Below are 11,590 nucleotides of genomic sequence, written 5' to 3' on the forward strand. Positions count from 1 at the left end.
TTAAAAATTAAAAAAAAATAAAATATAAATAATAAATTTTAAATAAAAAAAATATTAATTAATTATAGTTTCAATTAATTTAATTTAATTTGATTTAATTAATTAATTAATTAATTTTAATAATTTAAATTAAATTAAATTAATTTAAAATTAATTAGGTTAAGTAACGGTTAAAGTAATTCAAATAAAAATTTCTGCGCATGTCAAAGAGCGCCATCTATCGAGTGACATTTTAACCCATTTTTTCATTATTTGAAGAAATTTTGGCGGAAGATTAATAATTTTTAAAAAATTTACCTTAAAATCTCAAAAAAATTAAATTTAAATTAAAATTCATTAAATTATAATTAATTGCTTATTTTATTGCATTTTTCCTTTAATTTTTAAAAGCTTACAAATTCTTTTTAAGATGATTTTTTTTTTAAAAAGGCAAAAATACAAAGTTTTCATCGTACAAAAAATTTAATAATGATGACAGCTACTTGTATTGTTGTCCTTGTTGAACTTTTTCAGTTCATTCTGAATCGCTTCTGTAAAAAAAAAATTTAATTTTCTCATAAAATTGTTCTTTTTTAGTTTTTTTTTGTAATTTTTACCAATTAGTGGTGCCGTGGACAATTCACTTCGATCGAGAATAGTTTTAGGTGCAAGAACACGACTTACGTCTACAATTGGAGTGTGCGGTTTGTGGAACGGTCCAGCGCTTAATGGTCGAATTTTGTCAACCTGAAGTATGTTAATAAAAGATTTTTTTATGCAAAAAATTTTGAAAACATTTTATTTCGGCTTAAATGACAAAAATTATTAAAAAAATTCGAAAAAATTTAAATTAATTAATCATTTAAAATTGTCTAAAATTAAATTATTTCAATTAAAAATTAATTTAAATATTTATTTAATTAAAAATTAAATTTTTAAAAATATTTAAAAAAAACTCATAAAATTAATTTTTTTTAAAAATATTTTTTTATTATTAAAAAAAAAATAAAAAAATAAATTAATTAAATTTTAATTATTTTAAATTTAATTAATCAAAAAAAATTAATAAATAATTGAATTTATTGAATTATTTAAAATAAAATTTAAAATAATTTTTTTTTAAATATTTGAAGTCAAGGAGTCGAAAAATTCAATTTTCACGTTTTTTATGTTAGTTTTGTGCATTTATGTTACCTGAGGTGAGTGCGCGCCACTTGCCCATGCTTTCGACGGTGTCGGCGGTTGCGTGGAATCTTTACTTTGTGACGTGTTCGACGTGCCAGCAGTGAAAGGACGGACAGTGCCTGAACCGAGTTTACACAAAATTGCGGGATTTCTAAAATATTTTTATTGAATTTGTTAATTTTTTTTATCACAACTTAATTTTGACAGGGAACATTTGTACCTAAAGGGAATGGCGGACTTGCCACGATTCGCGCGACATTGATCCGCGTAAATTGCCGCACTCGAGGCCATCACTTCTGACGTGCTCGGCGAGTCGGTTGTGTCTCGTTGACTCGCATAAAGTTCGATCGCACCTTCGAGCAAACCCTCAAAGCGATTTCGCGTGCGAACTGGATCGTGAATCGGACTAATTGTCGTGTCTTGACCTAAAATTAAAATAAAAAATTAATTTTTGAAGGAAATTTTGGAGAAAAATCGCTCACATTGATGACTAGAATCTTTCTTCTCTAACTTATAAATAACGGCGCCGGCATTCAGCTCTCTTTGAATGTCACCTGCTTCCGATGTTGCGTCTTGTGTATTTCCGTCTCGTAGATTATCTTCATCCTTTTCACTGAGGATCGGCTCTAAATGTTTGGAAGATCGTACATGAACATCGCTACCGTGATCGGATTGGTCAAGATATGTTACACTTACAGACGGCTCGAGGACACGACAAAGGGGCTCAGGTACGCAAGATCTGAAAAAAAAAATTAAAATTTGTTATTTTAAAAAAAATAATTTAAATTAAATAAAATTAAAAAAATATTATTGAATTTTTATTTAAATTATTTTTTCAAAAATTAATTAATTTTAATTAATTAAAAATAATTTTTATTTTATTTGAATTATTTTTTTTATTTTAATTAATTAATTAATTAAAAAAATTAATATTTTTATTAAATAAAATATTTGAAATTTTTTGTTTAATTATTTTTTGAAAATAAAAATTAATAAAATAATTTAATGTTAAAAAATTATTATTATTATTAAATTGTAATAAATTTTTAATTTAAAATTAATTTTTTAATTAAAAAAAATTAATTCAAATCTTATTTACTAATTCATATTTATTCATAAAATTAAATTAAAAAATTAACTTTAAATATTTTTATTTTTTTTTTTAATTTAAAAAATAAAATTTAATTCATCTAATTATTTTCAATTATTTAAAAAAATATTTAAAAATTATTTTAAAAAAATTAAAAATGACTTACTTCGGAAAACTACGAATCGAAATCATGCTCAAATAACTTCCGCAATCGCTGTCCTCCGGTTCGCGGCGATACCGATGAATCCCAAAATCATCGTCGCTCACATCTTGCGTGAACTTTGGATCGTGCAGCACCTTATTTTTGTGATAATTCGAAATTATTGCATTTTTGTCGATGTTTTCGTTGTTTTTCTCCGGATTTTCGTTCAACGTAAAGTCACTGCTGGCTGTACTCGGCGGCGAATGACATTGCACTTCGACTTGCTCCAAAGATCCAACTTTATTATCAGCCAAATATTTCCTCTTCTTCCTGTCTTTCTTACTTTTTTCCTCGGAATCGTGATTTTTGCACTTTTTATGGAACAAATGGGCGGCTTTTTCGTCCAAAATTTCTTGCAAAGTGCTTTTGTTTCGACGTTTCGGGTAATAAATCGACGAATCTGATGTCGAACTGTCGAAAAAAAAAAAAATTTTAATTAAAAATTATTTTTTTCATAAGACAATTTCTTACCTTGATGAGGATGAAGGTCTTGAAATGGGAGGCGGCAGTGGAAAATTGATGACTGGATGTCCCTTGAACAAGTTTCCGTCGGATTTTTCGTCAGATTTGGAAAATGCTGAATTATCGTGCGCATGAATGTCTTCGGTTTTCGTGTCGGAATCCAAATGATGGTGATGATGATGGATCGGACTGATTGTTCCGTGTTGCGATGTCACGAGACGCTTGAGTTCAGCACTGCGACGACGTTTGGCGCGTGTCATCAGCAACAAAGCGACAAGCAGGAAGAGGAGAATGAAGCAAGTGATACACAAAACGGCAATCCACCAAGGGTTTTCGGCGATCAGAGCGACTAAATTTGAGTTTCCGTTGTGCGATGGGATCAAAGGAGTTGCTTGAGGATCTTTGAGGTAAGCTAAAAATTTGAATTTTTCATTAAAAATTGATTTTTTGTGGGATTTTTAGGAAAATCTTACGTTCCGCCTTCGTCATGATTGGATGTTCGATCACTTGCATGACTTCGCTGTCGGTTAAAAGTTCCATATCTTTAGCGGCAGTTGTTGCGAGAACAGGTTTTCCCGATACAAATACTGAATAGATGATTTCTGTTTGATTTTTCAGGTCTAAGGAGTCGTTTCTGAAAAAAATAAGATTTTTAATACAATTTTTAATTAAAAATTTGAAAAAAAATTAAATGTGCAGTAGGAATTAATTTTAAAAGTGCATAAGGTTGAAAACTAAGAAATAAAAATGGGTAAAAATATCAAAATTTGTACTGAAGAAAACATTTAGAATGTGCATCGGGTCGAAAAAATTAAATTTGCAGTTGGGTTAAATTTTAAAATGTGCATTGGGCTAAAAACAATTCAAAAAGTGAAAAATTCAAGGGCGAAATTTTATTATTTTCACTAAAATTTAAATAAAAAATGAAATTTCGAGCAAAAAATTAAAAATTTGCATTGGGGCAAATATTTAAAATATGCAGCGGTCTCAAAATTTATGTTTTGAGTGAAAATCTACATAGAAAATTTCGTGCTTGAGTTGAATTTTTAAGTTATAAATTGCGATGAAAATTAAAAATGTGCATCAGGAACAAAAATTAGAATGTGCATTGGGAAAAACATTTGAAGTAAGTTAAAAATCTAAAAGTGTAAGTAAAAATTTAGAATTTTCATTGAGTCAATAATAAGTTGAAAATTTAAAGTTTAAAATGGATCAAAAAATTAAAATTTGAATTGGGGATCAAAAATTTTAGAATTAAATTTTTAGTAAAATTTTTAAAATTTAAAAAATTTAAAACTTTTAAAATTAATAAGTTTAAAATCGTCACAAAATTCAAGTTATAAACTGAAAATAGAATATCCACTGGGTAAAAATTTAAATGAAGATGAAAATATAATTTACAGTAGGTTAAAAAGGGAAAATTTGCATTAAGGTGAAAATCTTAAATGAATTTTGTAATTTTTAAGCGAAGAATTTGAAAATGTACATTGGGTCAAATATTGAAAATTTGCATTTGGTGCAAAATTTGGGCTTTGAGAAAAAATTTACATAGATTTTGCATTGGGACAAAAAATTGAAGTTACGAACTGGGATGAAAATTTAAAATGGACATTAGGAGAAAAATCTAGAATGTACATTAGGTCAAAAAAATTACATTTTGCATTGGGTCAGAAATATAAAATGTGATATAGGTAAAAAAAATTATTATTTTCACTAAAAAAAAAAATGTAAATTTAAGCAAAAAAAAAACCAAAATTTTATAAGAAAAATATTTAAAATGTGCATTAACACTAATTTTTTAAAAACTCACCTTGTTCCCAAATCCTGATGCTTCAACAACTCTTCCTCCGTGAGTTGAGTGACATTTTGTATCAGCACCGTAACTTTTCGCTTATTGCTGTTCCTCCGATCGATCAAAATCTGTTGATATTCGCTCTTATTCCGCAACGTCGCTGTCAATCCCTTGTCATACCCGAGACTGTTGTTCGTTCTAACTGTCTCCATCGATTGTCGCTTTTTGCGCTTCGTTTTATGATGCTGCCCCCTTCTGCCTTGGTAAACATCATAAACTTGACTCACTGATCGATCACGTACCGACAACACTTTCGTCGGTTGAATGTCACGTTTGATGCGTTCCATCGTGCCGCCATTCGCAGAATTCGAGGAATTTGTGCTGTTGCTACCGTTGATGCCTAAATGCTTCGCTTGCTGTCGCGTAAATGCAATTCTGTACAATTTTGCGAGTTTTTCCTCCAAAATTGGGAAATCTTGCGGTCCGAAAAATCCTCCGACAACTGTGAGAAGCCAATATCGTCGATCGCTTGGAATTGTCGTTTCGACGTTGTTGAACTCGTAATTGTTGCAATCGAACGTGCAAAGAGGATCTAAATTTTCCATGCTGCCATCGACGTAAACTGTGGCAAGAACTGTTGCGGTTTTGACAATTGTGCTTGGGAAACGGGAATTTACGTCGTTTGAACCGCCGCCAGCACCGTTGGATGGTTGTTGGGCATAATTGGGGGGACCGTCGCCAGATCCTGTCCAGAAAAAGTCTTCTAAATGGATTTCACGTTCTGACGCTTGAAGACCATTTTCGATTATGTATCCGTCTGAAATGAGAGGGAGGAGGTCGTAAAATTATTATTTTATGTTCGACAGGGAAGTAGTTTAGAGGAAAATTTTATCAGAGGCAAACTTTTAACAAAACTCACAACTTTTAAAATTTTCTTAAAATATTTTTTTCAAAATTTATTTATTTTTCGATTTTTTTTTATTTTCACTTCAATACTTTTATTTTCAATTTTATTTACCAAAATAAAAAAATCTAAAATTGATTTTTTTTAATAAAATATTTGAAAAATAAAAAAAATACATAATGAGAATTTTTTAATTTTGGTTAAAATTAAAATTAATTAAAAGTTAATTATTTAATTAAATTAATTTTTAAAAAATTAGAAATAAAAATATTGAATTAAAAATTTAAAAAAAAATAGAAAAATAAATTTTGAAAAAAATATTTTAACAAAATTTGGAAAAATGTGATTTTTATTTTTTGAGACAAAAAATTATTATTTTTTTTTAAATCAAAAATTAAATTTTTTAAAAATTTATATTAGAAAATTATTTTTTTTAGAGTTTTAGAAAATTTATTATTTTTTATTGATTTTAATGAAAATATGACGTATGAAATTTTTTTCTTAAGGTGAATTTTTTGAAAAATTCTGAAATTTTGTTTAAATTTAATTTTAACTTTTAAACAACAGAGGGCGCTTTAATTTAAAAAATTAAATTAAATTGCTACCTCAAGCCTCATAACCATTAAAGTTCTTTCAAAATTTTAATTTTCATTATTTTTTTTAAATAATAATCAAATTTGCCATTTTAAAATCTAAATTTTTAAAGTTTCGATTAAAACTTAATTTTTTTTGACGTTAGAGGGCGCTTTAATGAACGAAATCTTATTCTTGAGCTCAAAAATCGTATTTTTCTTGTAAAAAACGCTTCAAATTGTTAAAAAAGCCTTTTTTGAACACAAAATTCTTTTGGTTCGTAATTTTTAAAATTTTCTCATAAAAACTGTTTTTTTCGATTTGATTTAAAAATCTAATGATACAAAGTCCCTTTTTTGCCATTTTATACTACATCTCTGGTTCAAACCCATAAATCACAGTCCGTTTGTTGATAGTCGGTTATGATGGAAACGCGCCGTCATCGGTAACAGGTACTTAAAGACACAACTTTTCCACAGGATTCCAGTCACGTTTACGCTAAAGCCCGAATTCGCACACTTTTTGATAGTAAAAAAAAATAATAATTTGGGCGGTTGTCAAGTGAATGTCTTTCACCTCCGTAACAAACACTCGAAACAACAACGACGACGACTTCGACGACGCATGGAACCAATTTCCTTGATTACCATCGTTGACTCATAAGTTAAAAAACCGCAAACCAAATTTCTCTTCGATCGTCTTCTCATGAGGAATTCCTTCAGCAGCTATTCATGTGCAACACACGTGCAGCTCATATTCTCGTTAGAAACTTGCAAACAAACACAAAGTTTGCTCCCTCTTGACTTGGGCCAGGAAGTGTGTGTCTATGCGTTGTCGTGCTGCGCTACGTCTCATGCATAACTTCCTCGTAAAAGTTTATTTATTCAGTGAATGTGTGTTTCTAACACCTCGTCTCATCGTCTTGCATGCGAAAAACTTGCTTAACTACCGTCGTCTTGCGAGTTGTTTACACGAAGACGCGAAAAAAAATTCTCGACGAAGAAGCAAAATTTATTCAATGAAATTCTCACTTTTCAGCAACAATGCGAAATTTAATTGCGATTCACACACAAATGAAAGGCTTGACCGTAATTACACTCATTTTGTGAAAATCGGCTAGAATGGCTTTTCGATAAGTGTGTGCTTCGTTAGCAAAAATTGCCACAACATAAAAGCCAGCGTACAAATTGAATGGCAAACAAAAGGCTATTCACAATTTATAATCATAATTATGACAGTGGAATGATAATTATTTGGCGCAGTTAGTTGTGAAGTACCATCATAATGAGCGTATCACACATTAATCGCGATGGTAAAAAGTTTTTCCGATAGAAAAGCGATTTTCATGTGAATTGAGTGGTTGATGGAATGGTTTTTAGAGTAAAATGAACGTTTTAGGAAAGAAATTAGTTTTTAGGTTTCGAAATTGAATTTTCAGCTCTAATAGATAAGTCAGCTTTTTTAAAAAAAAATTTAGCTTTCGAAATGAAACTCTCAGCTCTTGAAAAAAACTTTTTAGCTTTCGAAATAAACTTCTCAGCTCTTGAAAAAAACTTCTTAGTTTTCGAAATAAACTTCTCAGCTCTTGAAAAAAACTTCTTAGCTTTCGAAATAAACTTCTCAGCTCTTGATAAAAACTTCTTAGCTTTCGAAATAAACTTCTCAGTTTTCGAAATTAATCTTTTAGCTTTCGAAAAAAAAATCTCAGCTCTTAAAAAAACTTTTTAGCTTTCGAAATAAACTTCTCAGCTCTTAAAAAAAACTTCTTAGCTTTCGAAATAAAACTCTCAGTTTTCGAAGTAAACTTCTCAGTTTTCTAAAAAAAAAACTTCTCAGTTTTCGAAATAAATTTCTCAGTTTTCTAAATAAACTTCTCAGTTTTCGAAATAAACTTCTCAGTTTTCTAAATAAACTTCTCAGCTTTCGAAATAAACTTCTCAGCTTTCGAAATGAATCTCTTAACTTTCGAAATTAATCTTTTAACTTTCGAAATAAAACTCTCAGATTTCGAAATTAATCTTTTAGCTTTCGAAAAAAAATTCTCAGCTCTTGAAAAAAAATTTTTAGCTTTCGAAATGAAGCTCTTAGCTTTCAAAATGAAACTCTCAGCTTTCGAAATAAATTTCTCAGCTTTCGAAATAAACTTCTCAGTTTTCGAAATTAATCTTTTAGCTTTCGAAAAAAAAATCTCAGCTCTTAAAAAAACTTCTTAGCTTTCGAAATAAACTTCTCAGCTCTTAAAAAAAACTTCTCAGCTTTCGAAATAAACTTTTCAGTTTTCGAAATAAATTTCTCAGTTTTCGAAATAAACTTCTCAGCTTTCGAAATAAACTTCTCAGTTTTCGAAATTAATCTTTTAGCTTTCGAAAAAAAAATCTCAGCTCTTAAAAAAACTTCTTAGCTTTCGAAATAAACTTCTCAGCTCTTAAAAAAAACTTCTTAGCTTTCGAAATAAATTTCTCAGTTTTCTAAATAAACTTCTCAGTTTTCTAAATAAGCTCAGTTTTCAAAATAAACTTCTCAGCTTTCGAAATAAACTTCTCAACTTTCGAAATGAATCTCTTAACTTTCGAAATTAATCTTTTAACTTTCGAAATAAAACTCTCAGATTTCGAAATTAATCTTTTAGTTTTCGAAAAAAAATTCTCAGCTCTTGAAAAAAAATTTTTAGCTTTCGAAATGAAGCTCTTAGCTTTCAAAATGAAACTCTCAGCTTTCGAAATAAATTTCTCAGCTTTCAAAATAAACTTCTCAGTTTTCAAAATAAACTTCTCAGCTTTCGAAATAAACTTCTCAGCTTTCGAAATAAACTTCTCAGCTTTCGAAATAAACTTCTCAGCTTTCGAAATAAACTTCTCAGCTTTCGAAATAAACTTCTCAGTTTTCAAATAAACTTCTCAGCTTTTGAAATGAAACTCTTTAAGTCCTGAAATAAACTTTTTTCAGTTTTTTCAATCTTCCCAAAACTGAAAAAGTTAATTCGTTACCTCGTCAAAAGTTATCAATCATCACACTGACATCACAAGTGAGAAACATCATCATCGCATGTATCTCAATTTCCAAATAAATAAGCATCCGATAATGATGATATTATGTTATAATAAATAACGAAACTCGAACAAACAAATAATTGACTATATTTTGCAAAACTCCGAACAATTCAACGAATAATAATCAAATCAACTGTATGATTTACTTATCAATATATATCGTACACTTGATTATATTCCAATTAGGTTTTTGAAAATTTTGCCTTGTTTGCGCAACGGGCGCCTATTATTCCGTTCAAACCCCTTTAATTTAATTGCTTTATTTACTTAATCGCTTTACCGCAGCAACTTTTTGCGAAACCACAACAATGATAACCTAATTGATTGTTATTGGCAACTTTTTTTTTGATGTAGGTCAAACATTTCCTTTTCGTTCAAACTTTTCTTTTTTCCTGCAGCAAGAACTTTATGAAGGCAGGAAATACACTAAATTGAAAAACTTTTCACCTGACAATCCAAGGCAAAGCCACTCACGAAAAAAAAATCAAAGATTCAATTTCAATCAGCTGTAATTTGTTTACCAATCTTCTCGTGTAGCAGAATGCCAGCGGTAATGTATTCATTATTACTTATTCATGAATACTGCATCACACTGTCGTCGCTCTCGTCGAATGATAGGCAAATTTGTAATGTGATTTGACTCTCAGAGTGCTCGTATGTGACATGTACAATACTTCCGTTTAAAATCACTGACGCATGTCGATAATCGTCCCATTCACACAAGTTAGATTATTTTTTGGATTTTTTTTTTTCAACGTGGAATATTGGGATAGATTATGATGAAATAATTCATGAAACAATTTGGCGCGTAAATTTGGTTTTTTTAAACAAAAGAAATGGAACAAAAAAAATATGTTCGATTGAGTGATTGTCAATGACAACAAAAAAAAAAGTAATTATGGATATGTTTGATGTTCCCAATTTGAAAAGTTATGTTGACATGTGTGATGAAATTTCGTAAAATTTTATTTATTGGTCATTATTTGAACAATTTTTAAAACGAAATTTATAAAAAAATTATTTTTTTTTAAATTTTAAAGACAAAATATTTTTAAAAAAATTAAATAATTAAATTTAAAATAACAATAATTTAAATGAATTAAATAAATAATTTAATTAAAAATATTTAATTAAAATTAAATAAATTATTACATAAAATAATATTAAAAAAAAAAAAAAAAAAAATAAATTTTTAAAATTAAAAAAAAATAATTAAATCAAAATAAATAAAAATTTAATAAAAAAAAAAACCAAATGTAAAAAGTTTAATTCAAAATTTGATTTAAAATTAAAAATAAATTTATTATTTAAACTTTTTACTTAAACTTTCCGAAAAAATAAATTGCGGTGAATATTTTTATAAATTTTTCTATTGATTTTTTTTCAATTTTGACTTAAGAATTAATAAAGTTAATTTGAATTTAATTTAATTTGGTTTATAAAATAATTTCAAATTAATTTTTAAAATAATCAAAAATTATTTTTCAAAACGTTAAAAAAATACTATCATAATTTTTTTATTTTTTGACAAAAAATAAAATTATGTTAATTTAATTTTGCCAAAATTATTTAAAAATAAATTTTTAAAAAAAAATTATTGAATTATTTTAATATTTTTTGCCAATTTTTGGATTTAAAAAATTTTATTTTTTTTTTTTGAAAATTCAAAAAATGCTTAAAAATTTGTTACATTTCATAAAATTATCTTAAAATGCTTCAAAAATAAAATATTTCATCGTAAAAACTCCATTAAAATTATTTTTATAACAAATTTTAATCCAAACTAACTTTAAATATTTCATGCATTTTTTTTGTGCAATTTCTCCGTATATTTAATTCTGGTTTAATTCCTCTTTTCACAAATTTCTCGCACAATCAATGTTAAAACAATCACCCTTTTTTTGTGCTAAAATAATGCGACGCAAAAAACAGACAAAAAACCGCTTTAACAGGTGTTCCAACATCACATAATTCCCATTTTTCATTGTCTTTCAAGCAACGCACATATTTCGTTCGACTCTTGTTCATCGTCACTGCAACATGCCAACAGACTTTTATTAACATACTTTTCCCATTATTCAATTTTTTTTTACTGACAAGAATCAATATCTGGGTTAAGTAAACGTAATTATATCGACAAAGCTATTGAAAAAAGAAAAAAAATTGAGTGGCGAACCTACCCTGCGTTTGAAATTGCTGCAATTCTTTTGCTGCTGCACGAAATCCACAAAAAGTCACAAAAAATATTGCTTTTAATAGCGACGATTTTAAATTAATTTTGTACATATTTTTTTTTCTCTGTTGTTGGCTTGATAAAAATTGAACACAATTCAATTATTTGTTCCAATATTGA

General features: G+C 27.9%; 1 protein-coding gene across 1 annotated transcript; it reads right to left on the bottom strand.

Moving 5' to 3' along the window:
• Positions 1–414: 414 nt before the first annotated feature.
• On the bottom strand, positions 415–6,837 carry LOC134835178 (uncharacterized). Its single transcript, XM_063850049.1, has 10 exons — positions 6,777–6,837; positions 4,729–5,527; positions 3,392–3,552; positions 2,928–3,330; positions 2,421–2,867; positions 1,647–1,903; positions 1,385–1,589; positions 1,174–1,315; positions 597–726; positions 415–530 (listed from the first exon to the last, which is right to left on the bottom strand). Exons 1-10 carry the CDS (start codon positions 6,835–6,837, stop codon positions 463–465), a joined length of 2,673 nt encoding a protein of 890 aa, XP_063706119.1. The 3' UTR covers positions 415–462.
• Positions 6,838–11,590: the final 4,753 nt, after the last annotated feature.

The sequence above is a fragment of the Culicoides brevitarsis genome, chromosome 3, assembly GCF_036172545.1.
Source record: "Culicoides brevitarsis isolate CSIRO-B50_1 chromosome 3, AGI_CSIRO_Cbre_v1, whole genome shotgun sequence".
In the NCBI taxonomy this organism is placed as follows: domain Eukaryota; kingdom Metazoa; phylum Arthropoda; class Insecta; order Diptera; family Ceratopogonidae; genus Culicoides; species Culicoides brevitarsis.